At 36.8% G+C, this 23440-nt stretch overlaps 2 protein-coding genes across 2 annotated transcripts; both read right to left on the bottom strand.

The window, feature by feature from the left end:
- Nucleotides 1-335: 335 nt before the first annotated feature.
- On the bottom strand, nt 336-10831 carry trim45 (tripartite motif containing 45). Its single transcript, XM_079820855.1, has 6 exons — nt 10208-10831; nt 7943-8694; nt 4181-4310; nt 1470-1584; nt 1227-1353; nt 336-1128 (listed from the first exon to the last, which is right to left on the bottom strand). The coding sequence occupies exons 1-6, from the start codon at nt 10678-10680 to the stop codon at nt 977-979; spliced, it is 1749 nt and encodes a 582-aa protein (XP_079676981.1). The 5' UTR covers nt 10681-10831; the 3' UTR covers nt 336-976.
- A 566-nt stretch (nt 10832-11397) lies between these two features.
- vtcn1 (V-set domain containing T cell activation inhibitor 1) lies at nt 11398-14167 on the bottom strand. Its single transcript, XM_079821479.1, has 5 exons — nt 14008-14167; nt 13846-13910; nt 13377-13730; nt 12169-12426; nt 11398-11892 (listed from the first exon to the last, which is right to left on the bottom strand). The coding sequence occupies exons 1-5, from the start codon at nt 14037-14039 to the stop codon at nt 11765-11767; spliced, it is 837 nt and encodes a 278-aa protein (XP_079677605.1). The 5' UTR covers nt 14040-14167; the 3' UTR covers nt 11398-11764.
- Between the last annotated feature and the right edge of the window lie 9273 nt (nt 14168-23440).

The raw sequence follows: 23440 nt of genomic DNA, 5'->3' as shown, positions 1-23440 counted from the left end.
CTCACAAAGCACTGCTGCCATCTAGCGTTAGAAAGATCAATCCAGTATGTTGCCTACAACAGATCCACCAAATTCAATTGTGTTGATGTTTTTATATCCTTTTCTCAAAATCAGCACAAATGAAGGTGGCAAATCAAACAATAACTGCATCGATTCAAATAATATATTGTTCAATAAGAAAGGAAAACCACATAGTGGTGAGACCTACATAAAGTAGGTATTTACATAATAAAGAACTTATATTTGTCATGTGTGTTTTGTAGACCTCACTACACAGAAAAACACTATGCAAAACAGATCACATTAATCAAACGTACAATCTGAGACATACAAGTGGAGAGGTAAGAGTTGTTTAATCCGAGGTACCAGTACAGCATATTCAATGGAAACTGAAACGTAATGGGATGCATATAATAACAAACAGTTTTTGGAATGAAGTCATGCACACATATAAAAATGAACCATTATATAACCCGTTAATATCATAGGAAACATGCTAATTATGATAAAACAGAGCATAAATACAATAGATTTGTCAAGTCATGCTTATTATGATAAAACATATTTACTGTGATCAAAAATAAAAAATACTGTAGTTCTGAATGTGTAAAAAAAAAAAAAACTAATTCTTAAATCTTTATAATACTGATACAAAAGTATTAGTGTTGGCACTGTATAGAACAGACAATGGAATTTTAAACATAATTTGTCAGTTGCTGTTTATCAGCCTGCCATGATTATGAAGGGGCACAATAAATATTGGGATGCTGAAAAAAAAAATCATCACCCAAATTATGGACACCCTAAAAAAGTTGAATCTTTCAAAATCATGAGTAGTTTATAATTTTTTAGAATAACACTATGAATAAAGGCCACATGAAAGGCACAATGTGAATTTTCTGAAATTTGTGATTAATATTCTGACTGGTTAATGATTTATGGGTTACGAGTTTATGACAACTTTTTGCTGGTTGTCTCAGAGCTCCACAGTCCGGAGATGTCCACGAGGAGAAACGGTGCCCAGGTTATGTAGAATACACTCTGAAGCCTCCACTACACTTCCACAACATGACCAGTGGGGCTTACCGGGGTGTCCTTTATGACCATGTCCACAACCCTGAAACCCTCCTAAACACACACACAGATACATGAATGCTTTTTAATCTGATTAAATATTATATATCTAATATTAATATTAGATTAAAACTATTTTTGTGCTACAGTACCTGGCATGGTCCCAGTGCAGCCACAGCGTGCCTCTTTAGTTCCCCCGCTAGAGCAGAAGGAACAGCAATGGAATATGCCACGGTGACGTCTGAACTTCCTCTTCACATTTAGCACGAAAGGTGATCCCTGGAAACCAGATTGTTGGAATATCATTCCCAGCATCACTGATATTCCTTCAAACTGGCCAATAATGTTGTTATTATTATTATACGACACAGGTGTTTTGGTTTAACTGCAGTTACCTGGACGTGCTGTGCTTTAACACAGACCCACACAGAGTAAGGACCTGCTTCAGCAGGGGTGTAGGACACACCGTAGGAGCCATCACTGTTATCCACCACAGACGCCTCCACAGAGCTGTATTGCCACAGAGGGAAAAACACACTCGTGAAAAAGAGAAGTCACAGTCTGATGTAAGAAAAAAATGATGAGGACGTTGAAGATCTTAATGAAGAACTTTTATTGCAGTGTGGCAGTGACAAAGTACATGCAGAACTCTGAAGTCAGAATGAACCCCTAACATCCTAAACTCAAGTTCCATTACAGTTTACCAATACCACCCCTAATGTAAATGAAATGTCTCCTTTTGTATGAATTTGAACGCTATGTACATGCTAGGGTCCCTTACTTGCTCCCATTCTACTATTGAATGGATTCTACATTAGCTCAGGATGTGATCCACTCAAATTGAGCATAAACAATGAAACTATTGACTTTGGTCTACTTCTATATGATAATTAAGCCCTTTTGGGAAATAAGCACGTTCAACCACCCAACTTGGAGTGGAATCTGGGTCGAGGCGGTCTGTCATTTCTTACACTAAATAATGTAACGATTTGATCTCAGATGCTGATAATGTGCTCCAATTTCTTGTTTTATCCATTATCTGCTTGCAAACTGTTATTGTGCATTTAAAACGCATTCAGTTTATTATTACTATTGCAGAAATCTCATTCTGGTTTCATTTTTTTTATTTATTTATTTACAGGGACAGTGCATATTAATTAACATTTCTGTCAATATGCCAGAGTTAGCCAAAAGGCTATTTTTCACCTGCAGTCCCTAGACAGATGTCATCCTAAAAGAGAGTAAAAAAGTTACATTTTACATAACAATATAACAATTACAATACAATTTTAAAAAGTACTAAGTTAAGATGTACAATAAAAACACATCCGACCAACAACAGACAAACAGCAGACAAATACATGAGGACATACACACAACGCAAGAATCAAACAGGAGGCAGCGAAACAGGTCTAGTATTCGGCTAATGTTGACAGCTCTGATTTTCAATTAACCATTTCTTTAACTGAATCTTAAATGTACTATATGTGGTCACGTTTCTGATGTATATGGGGGTTAGGTTCCACTCAGTAGCAGCCTTTTATGCATGACTGACAAATATGCATTCCATTAGTTAATACTGTGTTATCCAAATGTATGAAAATATTATATGCAATAACATTCATATTAAATGTAGGCCTAAATATCAAGTAATAAAAACTAAAACATTCATTCATTCATGAACAAGCAGAATCTCAGAAAAAATGTTTTTCTCTGGAAAAACTAGCAAATGCCGGGCTGTCTGATTGAGGAACGAGGACTCTCGGAAATTAACATCTAAGCTCACTCTTATGCATTTAGCGTCCCCATCCGAGACAACGTCACGCTGAGTTAATCATCTAAGAATGACCTTAATTTACATGCCTTTCCTTTCACTGCCTCTTCCCCCTAGCCTGGTCTTACCAGACTCTGAGTTTGGCCACTCTCCATTGACAAGCGTTTACTTCCTTGAAGGCGGGTACTCTGTTGAAGTTTAAAACTATTGGATCTGCCATAACCAATCGCTAACATTTGGTCGTGACGGATGTCATGCAGCCGTTCGCCTCTGTTTCTCACATGGAAGTCCGTAAAAATAACACTGCACGCCACCTCACTGATAAAACCTTAAAACTTGTGCATTCGGATTGTGATTTATTCACAGTGGAGAGTTTTGTGATCGGGAACGCACTGCTCACGTGGTCCGTAACATGATTGTATGCTGTAAATAAAATGTCATATGCTTGGTATGATAAGAATAAATGCTGCCGTAAATAACGGCCCAATTCAAATGTTTACGTGCTTTTCTTCTTTTTATTTTTTGAGCAGTGATGAAATATATTGCTCTTAACACTTGCCAGCATTTAAAGAAAAACGAATCTAGAAATGCATCCAAATTACAGCGAAGCGCAACCGCACGGTGCTCTGCAGTGGTCAAAAAGGATATAAACAGTGAATTTTGAAGTGATATATTCTTGAAAACTCAGAGATGTGGATTCGGACAGCAATTAAATGACCACACGACCTTGGTGTTTGTCTAAAACAATAGGTAATTCGGCCGGGAATTTTTACGCGGGTGGTGGGAGACGGACGGCAATAAAATCACTGACTAGCCCCTGTAAATGATGACAATGCCTTCTGACCACACGAGAAACAATTACCGTCCGAATAGGGCTTCAGCCAACTCCTTCACCACTAACGGAGCAAGCTGGAAAATCAAACTTTTCCCAAACCCTATGGGGAGGAGGGCCACAACATCATGACCACCAACAAAACTCAGCAAAGATTGTTCTTGCTCCAGCTTTAACTTCTGGATATTCGGCAGCGGTGCCACAACGGAATGAATGGCTTTGCTTGCATCTTTCTCCGCCGAGTCCATAAAATGGAGTCAGATTAAAATAAATTGGAATGAAATCCCTTTGTCCAGCTGAAAAGACCGAACGCGCAAGAGACCTTAAACCGCTAATCGTAAGCCTTCATTGGGACGTTTGGGCAGGCCTTACAATAGTTGTAAGAGTAGAATCTTTAAGCATTGGCAAGAAATGTTATGCTTCAGCCATGTAAAGATTTTAGTGACTCTAATGTCACATTTTTAAAAACGTGGTGGTCTTAAATTTCCCTGTATACTCACCAACCCTTGCTCTCCTTGTGCACTATGCTGACCAGCACAGGGTCTCCGCCGCGGCCCATCTGCTCTCCAGAGGAGTCCCTGCAAACCAGAGTGAACTCGCCCCGCTGGCCTTCACGACCTCGCTCCATACCTGTGAGTTATTCATACAGAAGGTCAACAGGCTATGCAATGGAAGCAGTGAAGTACATCCAAGTAAACAAATTCTCGAAAAGAAAAACTTCTTAAATGAAAGAAGGCAGATCTGAATGCGAGCTTGCAGTCCATTACGAGAAAGGGGCGGGATTTAAGCCAAATAAATGATAGGAGAAGTCTGTCATTTCATAGGAAGATCACAGTTACGTTATTTTCATTCAAAATTACGAGGTCAAAGAAAAAAAGCTTAATTTAGAAAATATATTGGGTACATTTTCATTCCATCTCGACTTTAAGAAAGACCTAACTCTAAAACTTTTAGAAAACAACTCAATTAGATGTTTGTTTTTTTCTGCGTCTCTGTGTGAAAGAACAGCACGGTTTTTGTGTGATACAGAACAAACTCTTCCGTTTCAAACTTCTACGTCACGCTCACTGTGTTTTCAGCGTCTGCCTTTTCAATATATGAGGACAAACTGATGAACACACAAACTTTTCCAAGAAAAATCTCCAGAGCTTTTAGAGAAAAAGTACAGTCAAATACACTAAAACTAAAACTGAAAGAGCTTCAGGGCTATCAGAAATTATTACAGAAATATAGGCTATCACTACTGCATACTAAATGTACTTCTCAAAGTAACAATAATATTATTATTAATAAGAAATATCGTAAAACCCAAGATATGTTTTCAAATGTATAAGGTTCTGTTGTGCAGCATCTTATTTGACAAAAAATAAAAATGCAATGTTTTGTTTGTAAATTAATTGTTACATTTTCATTTGATTACATTTTAAAAGCTTGAATAAATTGTTAATGTTTATATAAATGTGTATTAAATCATAAAAAAGGACCCTCGTTTCCAATAGCGCTTTATAGAGATCACACAGAGCCATTTCTGTGACAGTGGGAACCCTGACATGGATGGTCAACCTGCACAACCACAGGCAAGCAGCAGTATATTGTACTCCTGAGGTGAACCTGTTTGTGGCATGCTGGGACAGAGCTGGATAAGTGGCCATTTTACACTCTAGGAGCACCAGACCAGTACATAAAAAGGTTGGGTTGTCATGGTAGCCAGGAATGTTGTCTGCTATTTATCCCAGTGTCATGCTCTAGGCCTTTTGGTGTGTGCACTTGTGTATGTTTGTCTGTGTGTTTGTGTGTGTAGGGCAACAAATGTTGATCTAATGTCTCACATTCTGACTTCAGATCTTGTTTCTTCTGAACTCTACAGTTTCTGAGGAATGTGCATTTATACCGTCATGTGTTTGACGAACAGCTCGAGTCCACAGTAAAGTCACGAAACCAAACTTTACTACAGCATGTGACCACATAGTTTCATGAGTAATGTCATTCGTGAAAAGAATGTGTAGCAAGTCGAAAATAAATTTCTGAAGCCCTTTGAAACTACAAACAAACAAAGTGTAGAATCGATGCAAGTAAAATATTTATTGTGCATTGTTAGCTGCTTCATTGAACTTTGTGATATCGCAATGAACTGACATAGCAACAGCGTTTAGTGATCGTAAATGGAGCGGTCTTGGCTAGCTTTCGAGTCTACAGTCTATATAATCCATTGAATAAAAGTATTGTTTTTCATGTTTGCAAAAAGGATTAATGGCCAAAGTTTCGGAAGTGACATAGTGAAAATAGTAACGCATTACACTAATGTAAAGGCAGACTAATAGATTCATAGAAAAATATTCATTGCAAAATATTTTTGAAATTCTAAATAAATCTTAAATGTCTCACTGTACACTCAGTGCTGTGGTGGAGCCGTTGCTTAGCCTACATCTGCACTTTAATAGAGCACCCTCCGTGATTTCAGAAGCACCCTCAGTGATTTGATTATGATACCTGTAGGCATAATAGGCCAAAGATAAGATGGCATAAATAAAATGGCCAAATAAAAAAATATTTTTTTTAAATTTAGTTATATTGTGCTTTGTTTGTATGTCTGCTGGAATGCTAAAAAATGTTCAGTGTTAAATAAATATTTTTAAATTGTAGTTTTGTAATTAAATTTTCTTTTAAAAGCAAGACAAAATAGTAAAAAGCTAATTTTTACCATTTCATTTATGCAATGGTGGAAAAAAATTGGCAAAATAAATGGATAAAATTCGAAAAACCGCGTTTGGTATTCGGCTTCGGCCAAGTGTTTTATTATTATTCGGCTTCGGCCAAGAATTTTCAGTTCGGTGCATCCCTAATGAACATCTTGGATGAGATGGGGATGAGTAAATTATCAGGAAATTTTCATTTTGAAGTGAACTAATCCTTTAAAGGGGGGTGGGAAGTGGGGGGGGGGGGTCTAATGCTATTTCATGCATTCTGACTTATTCACTTAACTTATTTATTTAAAGAGTTGGATTCTCATTCTAAACAGCCTAAATAATAATAAATAAAAAAAACAGTTGGACGTATAACAAAGTATTTCTGTGCCAATTTACACTCCTTCAGGATTCGAATACGTTTCGGAAAGTTTTTTTCGAGTATGGCCCTGTACGACGTCAAAGGGCGGAATTGCTCGTATGGACACTTCTCTCGGCCCGAGCACGTCCATCAACGAGCTTCGTTTGTGTTACGGAAGCCGTCGGCAATGCTGTCATTTAGTTTTTAGACCACAAAATCAACAATGTCACTAAAGAAGTGTGTTTTTGGTTGTGAGGGAAAGAAAGCCTTGTTCAGCTTCCCAAATAACCCAGCGTTAAGAGAACAGTGGATGCAGTTTGTTTTTCCGGAGCAGTAACGGAGTTCTGCAAGTGTGTTTGTTTGTTCCCGGTCACGAGTCGAAACTGCATAAAATGAAATGTCTGTTTTGTTTGCAATCTGCAAATTGTGTAAAAAACACAAACATAGTGAATCAGTTATCCAGGGATAATGCCAAGATCTATTGTGTGTGTGCGCGCTCAGGACTCTTTAGCTCCGCCCACTGCACGCCTGCGCGAGCTCAGCTGTTTTCGGAAAGAATCGGTACAGCTTATCTGTCTTTTATAAATATGATATAAAGACACTTCTGAGCTATGAAGGATGCAATACTACTCTATAGGTACTCAAGATTAACATGAGATTGGCAGAAACTGTGTGTGTTATGTACCCTTTAAAAAAAAAACAGTTAACCAAACAACCTTAAACCTGGATGATGTGACTTGTTTAACATGATCAGCCCAGTTATTTTTGTACAATCAACTCTGGAAGCATTCTATATTCTAGTTGCAGAAGTTACATTTTATTTTCAATTTTTTTTATGTACTTTTACGGTACTTGTGTGTCAATTTTGAAGCTTGAAAGTATCAGTCCCACTACTTTTTGTACCCTTGCAATGGGTTTAAATGGAAGATGCCCTTGATCACTTGGAATCTGCTATGGAGCTCACCGTGCGTTGCTGTTGTGACGTTACAATCGTTTTGCATTGTGGTCTATGGATCTGGCTAAAGCATACATATGAGCAAAATCGAGGGGTTGAGGGTCTGTCCAAATTAACCTTCCTCACCACTTGATGAAGCTAAACGCACTTCAAAATGGCGGCGTGGATTCCCCTGAGGGGAAGTCCTTAGGGAATTTCACAAATGTATGTCTAAAAGTGCAGTTAAACATTAACCACAGGCACAGCCCAGACCTACTCTCACCTTCTCCCTGGATGGAGCACTTGCTGGGATCCACAGTCTTGGCATGTAAAACTCCCACCACAGGAAATCCCTCAACCTCCCCGGCACTCTCCTGAGGAAGGAAACAGATGCTGGTGGCATTATCATGGGCGATCGTTGTTGGGTGTGGGTCGTATCCTGACTCCACAAGGTTCATCAATCTCCTCATAGTAACTCCTTTGGCACTGAGGATTTCGGCGTCTGAACCGCTCGTGAGCAGGCGTTCTGCAAAGTCCACTCCACCGCGGACATCAGACAAGGCCTGCTGCAGTTGAGCCTTCTGCAGATGGAGTTGGTTCCTGCGCTGCAATTTCAAGTCCTCCAGTGACCGCAGAAGTGAACAACAATGTGCCTCCACCGCGTTGGCATAACTCCGAGCAAACGTCCGAATCTCACCCGCCAACGTGTCAGTCCGTGCCTGCAAAGCATCTTGGGATGTGTCCACGCGTCTCAGTGAATCCTCCAGACGAGCGAGACGAGGCCTTAAGCTCCTGACGACCAAATCCCTTATGCGTTCTCCATGGCGACTGATGACCTCATGGGCAGAGCTGCAGTGGTGGTCGCGGTGAAAGGTAGCCGCACACTCCAGGCACACAGTGAGGTCACATGGCTCGCAGAAGAGCCGTAACTCCTGACCAGGATGCAGCGTGCACAGGACGGGTCTAGTGAGACGACCCTGAGATTTCAGCTCCTGTAGGCTTTGGATAGAGTGAGAGGAGGTCCTCTTCTGTCTCCTGCAGGGAAGATACACATTACAGGACTTATTTTGCACAAGCCTGGATTTTCTTTAAGCACAGAGTTTCTGAATTGGGGCATTTCAGTAATCAAATAATGAAGCATCTGTACTGACGGTAAATTTGTGATTAGAATAAAATGATTGACAAAATACAAAAGTGTTGAACAGTTACAACAGAATATATATCCAGGATATATATGATTAATAATTTTAATCATGATCACAATTTGCGGATGCTGAATAAAAGCACTTATGCAACCTACGTGCTACACTCCAAAGTCCTTTTTTTTGTTTTAATACAAAAACATAAAACAAAAACAACATAATTTGTAATTATTGCTAATAATTAATATTATAAATTTCTGTTGAATTCAGTTAACTACGATTCAGTTTATTGCACCTTCATAAACCAAAAACACATGATGCACATTCTTCATCATTTAGTAGAAGTAAAGTTCTTTTTTTTTGTAGAAATCGTGCGTCGTCATCTTCATCCGACCATAGTCATCTGAAAGCACCTGGCACCGTAATTACAACTTCCCAATTTGTAAACAAACTTTGCAAGAGGACTTGAACGCACCATTATTCAATGGCTGTTTAAATGCAGAGCTGAGGGGGTGTTCTGTTGAGGACACATCTTTAGGACAGCCATTTTTGACCATTCAAGGTGTAATGTTACATCTGCATAACCATAGGTCCTGACCTATGACCCTTACCCAAAATTCTAATATGGTCATCCTCTTCAAATGTTCCGAAATCACATACTCTATGAATAGGTCATTCTTTTGAACAAGTACATTCTATACAGTATTTGTGTAGTTTGCATGTAATCTGGATTCATTGTTACATGACCTACAGTGTTACTCCTATCCTGTTGCCTCATGGGATAGAAATGTTCATCAGATGCACCTTCAGAACCTTCCCTGAAGCAGTAGGTCATCCTTGTTTTCACCTACTGTTTTAAAAATACTGTGAATTTAGACATACTACTCACATACTGTTTTTCACCTACTTATATAGTAGAGAAGTAGGCATAATCGTATGTGCAGCCATTGTGTATTTTATTGATAATAACATGTTCAACAGCTTAAGTGGTGAAGCACAATATTGCTATCCTTTATGCAGTAGAATGAAATATCATGCGGTCAAAATACTTTGAAAAAGTATTTTTTTTAAACAATGATGGTATTCAATATTATATTTAGAATGCACAAAAATTGCTTTATATATTTTAAGAAATGTTGAGAAGTGTTCATACAATGGAAGTCAAGTCAATAATAACCAAAATTGTTTTTCCTAAAAATATTCTTTTGAAGAAAGTAATACAGGTTGAAACGACATGAGGTGAGTAACGTTAAATGATGACCAGTTTCATTTTTGGGGGGATGTGAACTAGCCTACCCATTTCTATCTCCATTTGTGTTCCAGGAATAAAGTCATACAGGCTTATGAAACGATACGTGGGTGAATAATTTTGTTGTTAATTAGCAGGCAGTCAGTGATAAACTAACCTGTGGGCCTGACTGCAGAAGTCGCAGAGATTGACACAGCACACCTCACAGCGCTTCCCCGCGTCACTATCGCTGCACAAGTCGCACACAACGCGGCTGTCCACTAGCAGGGTCTCCGTGAAAACCTCGTCCAGCGCAAGATGATCAGTGGTCAGCCCATCCACACCCGATGGCGGCAGATTCACCTCTGAATCGCACTCAGGACACAGGATTGTTGAGCCAGAGTTGTGCCCGTGCGTGTTATCTTCAGGCGAGCGTCGTTCCCCGTTCACGCGACACAGAGAAAACGGCTCGAGCTGGCGAACGCAGTCCGCGCAGAAAGTGTGCAAGCAAGGCAGGATTTTAGGGTCTCGAAACATCCGATTACAAACACCACATACCGCTCTGGACTTCTTTCCCGTGTCCCCATTGCTTTTACTCAAGACTGTTTGTTGCGTTCCTTCTTGAACGAATCGCTCTTTGCAAAGTGACATTGTAGTTGTTCTTTTTATGAAGATTTTTCTATTACTCGCGTTTATTCAAAAACAAATTGTGATATGACAGCGGTGGCCTGGTTTCGGTGCCATTTACTGCATCTCAGACCACCAAACTTTCTGAGTCAACTTTTTTTTGCTTATGTTATTTGAGAACGTGCCTTGCCATCCAATCATATTATGCGTTCACATTTGGGGGCGTGGCCTGAAATCTGACCTATTCTAGTGGCGTGGATTATGGGTGTCTCCATCTGATGGCTACACAGATCAAGACAGACCACCCAAAGGTCAAATATTTGCAATTTGCAGTTCATGCTTTATTTACTGCTGAAATGTAATTTTATAAAAGTTCCTTTAAATATGGGCATTTGTCTAGCCTTTAATAAACCAGGAGACATAATAAAAATGTACTTTTGGATGCTGGTTTGACTATATTGTATTTGTTAGTCAGCAATTTAATAGCAAATGTCTTTTGTTATCTGTGACACTTTACATTAAGGCATCATTAGTTATTGTTACTGCAATAACTAACAATACAATTATAGCAATAGCCCATTGGTAAAAGTAAGTCTTTATTAACATATTAGGCCTATATTAGTAAATGTGGAAATTAACATCAAATAAGATTAATAAAAGCTGTAGAAATATTTTTCATAGTTACTTGTTATCAAAAAAATGAAATAGTAAAAGAGATACTGATACAGTACGTCTCAAAATGAGTGTGAAAATCCTTTATTGGTAATGCAAAAAACATTTGACAAGAACAGTTTCAGATAATAGTATGTGAAATAAGGTATAATAAACAATAACACATATGTTTGCAGATTAGCTGATAAATTTGGTCAATAACAAAAGAAGTTTCATATATGAAAAAAACATGAATAGGATTTATCGTGTGAAACATGAATTTGAATTTACATTACTTCTAAAGGTTTCTCCAAAAGCGCATGTAAAATGTTTAGAGTTTTTCTTCTTTCATTAGGATTTAGAATGTGTGGTTTATAGATTGACTTTTAATATGTATTGTGAGCAACATACTGAGAAAAACATGTCAGTCTTTGTAACGGATTGGCTTGACCATCAGTCAACCACTGGAGAGACTTGTCTGGATTCCAGAGAGAATCAGGATCAGTGTGAACAGAAGTTGTATGGATGGCACTTTTGTAGATGCAGCATTGAAAATGAAGTACGTCTTCTCCGCCACTCTGGTTGCTGAGGAATAATAATCATAAAGAAATAGCAATGTTGACTTTATAACAGAAACTCATGATTTGATTAACAAAGCCTACTGCAAGTGTCATGCCTTTTAATGAGTGACAGCAATTTTGTTTGTCCACGCTGTCCAAGTTGTCGTCAAATTTGTTTTAACAAGCTGGATTTGATGTGCAATGCTCTATGCTCTGTGTAAATATTATGATTATGGGTGAGCCCTGCTTAATAGTTAGTTCCATCTTAACATTTTTGTTTTGTCAATATCTACTGTTTTACCTGATACTGTTGCCTCTGAGACCGCTTTCACAAGACCGTTCTGGATCAGACAGGTGTAGGTGTCATCCTCTGTTACTGGGCCTTCAAGGACACTAGTAACTCGTATGATTCCGGCAGTATTGTTGAAAAAATGGGTGCTGCTGTTTAAAAGCTGCCCACTCTGACTCAACCAGCTAACCTCTGGTTCGGGAAACCATCTACGAGCCTCAGCAAATAGAGAGCCATCTGCCCGTCGAGTAAATGTGGGAGCTGTGAAAGCTGCAAATAAACACACATGAGTAGGTATACACTAAATATCAAGAGTGTACTTTGAAATTATATATATATATATATATATATATATATATATATATATATATATATATATATATATATATATATATATATATATATATATATATATATATATATATATATATATATATATACACAATCAATTAAATATATAATTTCAAAGTACACTCTTGATTTACATTAAAGATTATTGAATATGTTTTACAAGAAAAGTCTTTCTACTTCAAAATTTCATGTTTTCAATGTGTTACTTGCCATTTCTGTTCAGGGTATCCAAATATAGTCAGATTGATTTTATGACTTAAATAACATGTAGTGTAATATCATAATTACTGAACACAGAAGTTCGCACGAGTTTGGAATAAAACATTTAAAGAAATAGTTTACCCGGAAATTAAAAGCCATCATAGGTGCCCTCAAGCCATCATAGGTGTATATGTTTTTTTTTTCTTTCAGCCAATCAGAGTTATATTAAATAATATCCTGACTTTTCCCAGCTTTGTAATGGCATTGAATAATGCCTGAGTTTTTGAAGCCTCAAAAAGTGCATCTATCCATTATAAAAGTAATCAATACGACTCCTGTAGGTTAATGAATGCCTTCTGAAGTAAAGCGATGGGTTTTTTGTAAGAAACATATGGGATAATTTTCATTTTTGGGTGAACTATTCCTAAGACTCACTCATAAGCAGGTTGAATTCAGAACTGCATACTACTCTTACTATTTCTGCTGTAGAAAGATATTGTAGAATTAGTAAGAGTAGTATGCTAGTAGTATGTGGTTCCGAATACAGCAACGGTCACTAGTTTAGGCTCACTTGTTTGTCTCCTATTTGTGGCTCAATTAAGCAGAAATAAGATATCTGGTTTTAAACATGAATTTACTTTGAAATAAATGAATGAAGAATGTATTACCAGCCACTCTTAGTTTAACGCTGGTAGTCCCTGAGACTTTTGGTGCATTGACAGTGCAGCGATATACACCATCATCCTCCATCTGCACATTCCTCAGCAGAAGGGAAGCATTGCCTGTCGATATAGCATCTGAGAACATTTGGGCCCTGTTTTTAAACTGTGTGTTCTGCCCCTGGAGCTGGGCTGCTTTGTTCTTGAATTCATAGACCACGCCAGCATCTTTGAGCCAAGTAATTGACACATCACTCAATTGCACATTGCCACTGTTGCTAAGAAACCTGCAATCCAGGACCACATCCTCCTCAAGATTCCCCACAGTAGAGGGACTGCTGCTCTCAACGGCACCTTGGGACGCTTGGAATCAAACATGCACACAGACGTTTAGTTTATACATCAAAAGCCAAATGCACTATTTAGAGTTATACAAACTATGCAAACTGATATACAAACACATGAATGTTTTACTAACCTGAAAATGCAATAGCCAAAATGAAAATGATGAGTCCAGAAATTATTACTATCAAAACAATCATACTGCAAAAGACATACTTTGATGAAAACATTCAGTATTGACTCATTGTACTATAATTTTCAACCTGAAATAGTTTGAAAAAGTTGCCCATTCTTCTACCTTGCAAAGATTATTTGTCCAATAGAAGCCATTCTGGTAATCTGTTACTTTCAAGCAGTATCTGTGATGAATCGATGTACCACGCTGCTCAGCATCTCTGTAGATGGCATAATAAATCAACGGGCTAAGATGGACGAGCACTTTCTAATCTCCTCAAACTAGTTTCAAACTTTACTTCCACTGAAGGAGTTCAGCACCTCCTCCCTTTGTCAATATTACCTCTTAGAGGAGTGTCCTCCTGTCCTGACACACTTGATAACACACAGCTTGACAAGAGTAAACACAAACAGTTGCAAATGGTCAGAAGTCAGACTAGCTAAACCATCATGCCTTAGCTTCCTTGAGCCGCCTTATAGAAAACATTGTTATAATTTTAATGCCTATATGTAAAACAGTATTTGTAACTGTGTTTAGATTAGGTGTGTTTGTAACCAAAAAAATGCAATGTGTTTGTAATAAAAAGAAGAGAAATTTGATTGTCTGTAATTGGCCTGATTATCCAACAAAACCAGCACTACTTTAGTGATAGGGCTTTGTTAGCCTATTTAATAGATTAAACTTTGTGGGTAACCCTTTACAATAAGGTTTCAAATTGTTAACATTAGTTAAAACTAACATGAAATAACCACGATTTGTTACTGTATTTGTTCATCTTTGTTAACGTTAGTTAATACAAATACAGCTGTTTGTTCATGTTAGTTCACAGTGCATGAACTAATGTTAACAAGATTTTAATAAAGTATTAGTAAATGTTGAAATTAACATTAACAAAGATAAATAAATGCTTTATAAGAGCAGTTCATTCTTAGTTCATGTTAACTAATGCTAATGAGCCTTATTGTAAAGAGTTACCACTTTCGGTGGGAAAACAATGAAAAAGCAGTTATGGGGAACAGAAAATGCATTCTGTACAACCTTTGACCTTATCAAACTGTATTTGTTGTATTTTCTTGCACTTTCTGTATAGCTAATGTTCAAATTAGACACCGCTGTGCATTTGATGGGGGGATTTCTTTCAAAATGTAGATTCACAGTGTCTTGTTGTTCAATGTGTCTATTGTTTGTAAAACAATTTGTGAATGGTGTGTTTTGTGTATTTAAGATTCTGCCAAAATGGTGTTTGATAATGTCAGCAGTAATAGACTACATATGTGAAATGTGTTTTTTTGAAATTACGAAATCATTAACTACAAACACTGTAACACTGGCCAAAAGTTACTTGGGAAAACACATGTTCTGCAATTGTGGTTCTGGACCCAGACATCAGGAGCTTTACTTACTTCACTTTTTATATAAATATATAGGGAAGCCTGGTTGCTGTATAGGGCAACTAACTGCCATTAGGGAGGGGGTTGAGGGGGGGACTCTAACAACATAAAAAGCTCTCACTCAAGCTCTCATACTGAAACCTATCACACTGCACTTTTGGAATAAATTCTCATGTCCAAATGTCACTTTCATATTGCCAGGGGAACCTCTTGTGGTAAGGTAGGACTGCTTAAAAACGAAGAGTCTATTTGTCTTGAACCTCTGCGTCGGAGCTTCAGCTGATCAACCATGCCACATCTCATCTCTGATATTCCAGACAAACTGCGTGTGATACTGTCACAGGCTGCGAATATATTTCTAGTCATCGTTCTGATTTACATTATTCAGTATATCTTTAATTCTGAATTTTCATGCTCCTGCACACCTGTGATTCATTATTTTGTGATCATTTACATTGGACTCATTCCGATAATATTGTTTTTAATTTTAAAATTAGTTAAACAAACCAGATCAAAGGTGTGTGGGGCCTGTTGCTGCGGTATTTGTTCTGATATCGTCCAGCTTGTTGGAATCTCTCTGTTCTGGGTGGGATTTGTCTTTTTAGATGGAGACCTTTATCTTTGTATGGTTACCAAATGGAATGACTCACTGGTTGAAATTCCTTGCAAGGCAAAACACACTCTTCAAGAAAACAGCATGATTACAATCTACAAAAACTGGTCACAGGTAAGTATTCCAGAATAATGAAATTGTAATATTTAGTATGTAAATGATGATTTAAGATTCTTCTGTGTCGGAGTGCAATATCTGTGATATTCTTTGAATGCTGGCTTATTTAAAATGATCACGTTTGGACTATTGTATGTCCTATGGGGACTGGGGCTGGTTGTCTTCTTACTTTAGTGGATATTTTTCAGGGTGAGTTTATTTTTGAAAGTGAGTTTCAGTATATACTATTTATATATACTACTATTACTGCAGGAAAACTAATCTTTTTGGGTATGTTGTCACAATGAAATCCAATTAAATGTAATCCAGTTAATTATTCAAAGTAATTCCATTAAACAATGAATCTATGGCTATTCAGCCAAATCAAAAAGGAAAAAAGAATGAGAAAGAAACAAATAAAAAATGGGAAAAAGAAAGGGGAAAAAGAGAAAGAAACACAAATGGAACAACAAAAATCAAACAAACCATTGTTTTGGTCAACAAATATTTTAAGTAGGCCCACACCATGCATAAAGATTTAAAATTTCTATTTAATTTAAGAGTGTTTTGAATAGTGATTGAAACACAATCAACAAAACCACTACACTCTTAAAAAAAAAGGTTCTATATGGCACCAAAAATGGTTCTTGGCTCGTAATCATATAGGGGAACCTTTTTTAGTGGTTCTTTGACTATGGTGCTATATAGCAACTCTGAAGAACCACTGACGCACCAAAATTGGCGCTATACAGCACTAAAAAAGGTTCCCCTATGATTACGAGCCAAGAACCATTTTTGGTGCCATATAGAACCTTTTTTTTAGAGTGTACCAGAGAAAACACATGTGAGAAAATGGACTTTTGAATCAAAAGCTTATTGCTACTGCGATATATACACCCTTGTGATAACTTCCCTGTAACAGCCCTGGTCTCCATGTTGCCTTTTTCCTAACGAGACTGGTAGCGTATTTATAAAGGTGAGACAAGGTGTTTCCCAAACTGGAAGCGCCTCCTACACGCTTCCAGTTTGGGAAACACCTTATCTCACCTTTTCACCTCTAATCCCTATTAGCAGTGTTAACTGAATGTTAATACAATAATTTGTTATCTGTCAAAATGATGGAAATCACTTTGAAATAGGCTATTATCACTCAATGTTCAAGTTAATAAACATTTTTGATTAAGGCAACATATACAGACATTATAGCCAGTGATATTTATAATAGGCCTAGGGTTATTCTTGGTCTGTTGTAGTAATTTGTTAATGCTTTTACACTTTTAAATTTCCTAAATGTTCAATGGTTAAGGGTAAGTAGAATAATGCAATCTTTGAAAATGCTTATTATTGCTTCAAAAAATCAAATATTTTGCTGATTGTTTACAGTTACATCATTTGCACAAAATAGCATGGGGCCTAGGAAAAGATGAAAAAAAAAAAGTTTTTTTTTTCCCCTTGCAGTTTTGGGGTTACATCCTCATATTTATGGGTTTCCTTGGATGGTGTCTGATATCAAACAGCAAGATTGGGATTTTGTGTGAAAAGAAGTGTACGAAGAACTGCTGGAGCAAAATCTGCCAAAGCATCATCAGCTGCAAGTGTCTGAAAAAGCCCTACTACCAGAGACGGTATGAGGAACTCCTGTCTGAAGAAACGGATAAACACTTGGATGAAACATTGCAAGAAATTGCCAAAAAGAGAGCAAAAGGCATATGTTCAACGCACATCTCTAATATAAAAAAAAGCCAGTTTAGCAAAAATACCTCACAAATTTCTGTAAATGTTGACGATTGGGCTAAAATATCTGAATCAGATTTTTATTCATCAAGTCTTCCTGAAGATCTGAACTGTCCCAGTGAAACATATATAATATAATTTGTCGGATTGAAGACTGATGTCAATACCAGCATGTTATTTGTATGATTAATCATTCATTTCAAATCAAACTTTTGGTATATTTGTAACTAATACAGACTTGGTTTCTTCTTAATTCACTTTTTCTCTAGATCATCTTGATACATCAGTAATAAATCAGCATTGTGGATGTTTTCTGCTATACTGAAAAATTCCCAAATGTAAAGTATTCAAATGATGCAAACATGAATTTGTGTTCCACGGTATCGAACGCTTTATTAAAATCAACAAATAGTAGGCCTTTTGGGTTCTCCTCATTGAGAAGGTGACGATAATCACTCAAATCAAGAATAAGACTGAGCCAGACTGAGACTGGTCAATCCAATCCTAATTTCAGCCTGCTGGCAAAAATAAGAGAAAACAGTTTGGTATCAGAGTTTTAATAAAGTTATGGTCTCCACCCATCTAGAGATAAAATATCCTTATTTGGCTTCAGTATTAAGGTAATTACCCCCTGTCTGAGAGATGGAGGTAAAATTATATTCTTGATAGATTCATTAACCCCTTAAAGGGATAGCTCACCCAAAAATGAAAATTGTGTCATCATTTACTCACCCTCAAGTTGTTCCAAAACTGTACGAGTTTCTTTGTTCTGCTGAACACAAAAGAAGTTATTTTGAAGAATGTTTGTAACCAAGCAGATAGAGCAACCATTGACTACCATAGTAGGGGGAAAAATACTATGGTAGTCAATGGTTGCTCTATCTGCTTTGTTACAAACATTCTTCAAAATATTTGAATATATACACCTTTTTTCGTATCATTTATTTTAGTAATTATCATAAATTAGGTATCATTCGAAAGGTTACGAACTCAAAATTCATCTTGTGAAAACCGTTTTTAAAATTGGACGTTGCGTTACCATGGAAACGGTACTTTAATTTCTTCTAGCTCCTCCCCTATAGTGGGCGGTGTCACGTTTTATAGTACAACATTTATTTGAACTACTTTATAATCAAAATCTTTTCTAATCTTGACAAAACACATATAGTCGGAAAGCTCTGAGTCTCAAGGTTCCATATTTGGTGACTGTTTTGTGATGGAAGTGACATTTGGACAGAAATGTACAGGAAAATGCATTAAAAAAAACAATCAATGGAATTTGGATGACACCCGGTGGCTATTATTGGTATAGCGCCTAAACAAAATCTCATGGGAACTTTTGTGATATCAACTTCAAATTTGGAACACAACTTGGTTTGACATATGGCTTTGATTTTAAATTTTAGATTAAAAAATGTTTGTAAAATATATATTTTATATAAAATAAAAAATATTTAGTACAGTATTTTTTATTTACAGTAAATTTAAACTTCCATAACTTTTTCATACTTTCATATTTTGAATTGCTTTTCACTTGCTATCTGCTGAGTGTCTTCTTTAAAACGAAACCAAACTTAGGTCTATATTCCAAAGCATTCTTGAATGCCCTTTATGTTTGGATAGTGCATTTTCATGTGTATTCTCAAAAAGGGGTGACAGTTAAGGGGTTAAACGTAGCTAAAATAAATGTGAAAGGGCATCTCTGAAAGTTTAAAAAAATTAATTCGTAAGCCCATCATTACCAGGAGATTTGTTGTCCTTGAGTTTCTTAATATTGTCAATAATTTCTGTAATACTAAGCTCTTTCTCACAAATGCTGCCAAATTCAACGTTAACAAGAGTACTCTAATCCATTTTTTTTCTAAAAAAAAGACTCCACTGAGGAGGACTTTATTTTAGAGCTAGAATACAAAGTTACAAATTCTGCTATGTTTTGAAATTATAAATCATCTGTGACAATATTATTTTTGCATCATTTATTAATCGATAATCTTTCACCATTTCTTTTTTCCAAAGAATACAAATATTGTGCTTGAGCACTTGTTATGAAAGGACCTTTTTGCCTTCTCCTCATAATGTTTATTTAAATCCCCTTATAATTTTATGAGATTTTGAGCTTCTTGTCTTAAATCTGTTTTATCACACAGGGAACCAAACTCTTGAATGAGGGCTTGCATTTTGGCCCGTTTATTTTTGGCAATCATTTTACTCATTTTAATGGCTAAACTCCTTGCTTTATATTTAATAAGATCGCAGGATCGCAGGATCAATGTCTATCAAGGATGTCAACTCTTCTGATTTTAACCATAGATCTATACGAGACTGCAAAGACAAATCACTATTTTGCCATGTATACATGAGATTTTGGGGGTTCGTTTTTCAACTAAACTATTGCATAACTCAGAGATAATCTTGTTATTAACATAATCTTTTACTCCTTTGGGAGGCCATCTATCTTATTATCTGGGACTACGTTAAAATCATCCCCAAGTATAAATGTCTGGCTGTGTGGACTGGAGCATTGTCCTGCACAAAACACCAATCCTTTCGAGTTGGGGAACATTGTGAGAGCAGAAGGAAGCCATTTTCTCTCAGGATAATCTTCTACGTGGCTTGAGTTGCATCCTTCACAAAGATGTATCTTCCTGATTCTAGCCTTACTTCAGAACAACTAGATCATCACCAATCCTCCACCAAATTACACAGTGGGTGTGAGAGACTGTGGGTTGTAGGCCAGATTAATACCCTGTCATGGCCATCACAATCTCCAGACCTGAACCCCACTGAAAGCAAGCTTGGTAAGCAAGAGGGTCAACAGCCATTAAATACAGCCAAAGCTGCTTGGGCATAAAGTCGCCCAACAGCAATGTGACTAACTGTAGGGAGCATGCCAAGATGCATGAAAGCTGTGATTGGAAATCAGGATTATTCCACAGAATATTACTTTCTGAACTCTTCCTAAGTTAAAACATTCGTATCGTGTTGTTTAAAAATGAATATAAACTTGTTTTCTTTGCATTATTTGAGGTCTGGAAACATGGCATCTTTTTTTGTTATTTTGACCTGTTGTCATTTTCTGCAAATAAATGCTCTAAATTATATTTTTATTTGGAAGAAATGTTGTCAGTAGTTTGTAGAATAAATAAGAAATGTTCATTTTACTCAAACAGACACTTATTAATAATAAATCCAGAAAAACTGCTAATTTTGCAGAGGTCTCTTAATTTCTTCTATAGCCTGTACATAATATCCTGTGAAAACATCCCGTCAGGTATAAAATATAAACACTTATAATAAGGCTTACCATGAATCGGGGTAAGACAAAAACACATTTTATAAGAAGGATTAAGATTTAATGTTTTGACTCACTCGTTATTTACATGGTTCATTTTAAACAACAAAATTACATCTTGTAACTTAAAGAAGGTATTGTTTTTTTTTGTTGTTGTACCAAATAAGGTTGTCACAATTCACCAGTGTGAGTGCCCATGATCACCACCAGAGGGCACTCCAACCCGGACTGTCATTACATCAAAGACTACATTACCCATACTCCTTTGCCCGGATTTATCATCCTTCATTGTTTGCACCTGTGTCTCATTACTTCATTACCCCATTACCCCAGCCTATATAAAACATGTTCACTCTGTCATTCACTGTTAAGTCTTGTTTTGTCTCACACTGCATTTCTGAGCGTTATCCCTGGTTTCATGTCTTTTGGTTTCGTTGGAATTCTTGTGTCCCGGATTACCCTTTTGCCCCTGTCCCTTGTTTTGTTTGCCTGATTGGACTGCCTGTGTATGACCTTTTGCCTTTTCTCTGACTACGATTATGGATTACTCTTTAAAATAAAGTTGCATTTGGATCCTCTACCTGTGTCTCTAAAAGCAGTTACGTGACAAAAGTAGGGTGATTTTTAGGGTGATTGGGACACTTTTTGCCATTGAAATGACTTGGAAAAAGTGTCTCAATCACCCTGAATTCACCCTACGTTATGATTTCTAGTATGGCAAACCATTGAAGACATTCTATGACTGTGTGTAGATTCTTGAGACACTAATGTTTACTTTACAGTAATTTATCTAATGTGCATGTGCATCTCATTTGGTTGTGTTTTTATTTTCTGTGCTTCATTAAAAATAATTAATTTCAATGATGAGTTTCTACCACATTGTTCACACCACAATTCAAACCCAAGAGAACGTCCATTTCTTTAACTCGATACGTGGTTATATTTATAAGGTAACAGGAAAAACATACACTTCACAAGAATGATGATTTATTAAACTATTAAAACCACTAAAATAAACCAAGTATAACACTGCTATCAAATTGATATACCGGTATTTGCATTTAATAATTCATATTTTGTAAAATACACTTCCACCAAAAAGTATTTGGACTAAAAATTATTTCAGACAAACTTAATGTCTTAATGCCTTTGCGTTATATTTAAAAAACATCAAACCAAATATATATATATTTTTTTAAAGACAGCACAAGCACACTTTTCAAGCAAAACGTTTCACAGATTTTTAAAAAATTTTTTTCAAATTAACTGCCCAATTTACTAAACTGGGCAAATTAAAGAACACAGACGCTGCCGGATCATTTCCATAATGACCAATGCTATCTACCAGTTAGCGTCTGGTTTAATGGGTGGTAAATAATGGCGCAAACATCAGTAAATTGATAAGCGCAAACCTTAGTAGGCTAAATCACCTTGCATGATTCATTTAAATAGGTCTACTCTCCTCCCATAAATTTTGCGTCTGAAAGGGTAACTGCTACAAATGCATATACAATAAGTTCAGCCGAAAAAATAACTGTGACCACGCCTTTTCAGCGCAAATTTTTCACTGCGTGTCTTTAATGAATCCTGACAGTAGTTTTTTTTACACCAAAAGAGGGGTTGCGCTGGTAAATCTGGCCCATAGTGAGTCATTATGTAATGAACTTTGCTCTGATAAGACATCTGTGTGAACTTGAAGAGAAATTACTTCATACATCTATTAAAATCACTTTGAGACCAGCTTTTATTGGAAAATGACACTTTCACTTAATGAAAACGGCACATTTTACATTTTCATCTAATGCAATGCCATAAACATTTTAAGTGACATAATTGTCCACATATTGTGTTGAGAACTTGTCTGGCTATCACCATACCAAGCTCAATTTAAGATTGAACATTGGTCTGGGGAGTCTGCTCTGTATTTTCTACTGCACAAGAGGCATGATAAACGAGCATAATTCAAATGACTCTGTACGCAATTGGATAGTCCTTCAACCAATCAGACCACAAGAGGCGTGATAAACGGGCAACGACCCATCACTTCTCTATCCATCATCGTGTTAAACCCGCCAATAGCGGGCCAGGTGGGTAAGCCAGTCTGTGATTGGTTCCCGCAAAAGTGGAACAGAAGCAGTAGAAATGAAGAGTTGCACGGTGAAATCAAATCGCCGGCAGATCAACAGTAATTTTTTTGCATTATTAAAAGGGTTAATTCACCCAAAATCATCAAACATAAACAGAAGCTCAGCCATTCTTGACAGGAACAAACCTCATTGATTCTTGTGGAACCTCAAAAGTGCTGGCGTATCACGAGAGAATGAACTAGAGAATGATCAATGTTTTGTTTATATGTGAAAAAATGCCTAAATTAATCTGATCATCATATACAGAGATTGTGTCTCTTCAGAGGACTTATATGAACTGCTA

The sequence above is a fragment of the Gobio gobio genome (genome assembly GCF_949357685.1).
Source record: "Gobio gobio genome assembly, chromosome: 7".
Taxonomy (NCBI): domain Eukaryota; kingdom Metazoa; phylum Chordata; class Actinopteri; order Cypriniformes; family Gobionidae; genus Gobio; species Gobio gobio.
This window is presented reverse-complemented; position numbering and strand designations above follow the sequence as displayed.

What these genes read in the sequence shown, in the direction of transcription:
- vtcn1 (XM_079821479.1), bottom strand. Translation starts at nt 14,039, where the DNA reads ATGGCTTCTATTGGACAAATAATCTTTGCAAG. An exon ending in GGACAAATAATCTTTGCAAG is followed by an intron (nt 13,911 to 14,007) that starts GTAGAAGAATGG and finishes TGTCTTTTGCAG; the next exon opens with TATGATTGTTTTGATAGTAA. An exon ending in CGTTAAACTAAGAGTGGCTG is followed by an intron (nt 12,427 to 13,376) that starts GTAATACATTCT and finishes GTTTATTTGCAG; the next exon opens with CTTTCACAGCTCCCACATTT.
- trim45 (XM_079820855.1), bottom strand. Translation starts at nt 10,680, where the DNA reads ATGTCACTTTGCAAAGAGCGATTCGTTCAAGAAGGAACGCAACAAACA. An exon ending in TTCTGCAGTCAGGCCCACAG is followed by an intron (nt 8,695 to 10,207) that starts GTTAGTTTATCA and finishes TCTTCCCTGCAG; the next exon opens with GAGACAGAAGAGGACCTCCT. An exon ending in TTAAAGCACAGCACGTCCAG is followed by an intron (nt 1,354 to 1,469) that starts GTAACTGCAGTT and finishes TCTGGTTTCCAG; the next exon opens with GGATCACCTTTCGTGCTAAA.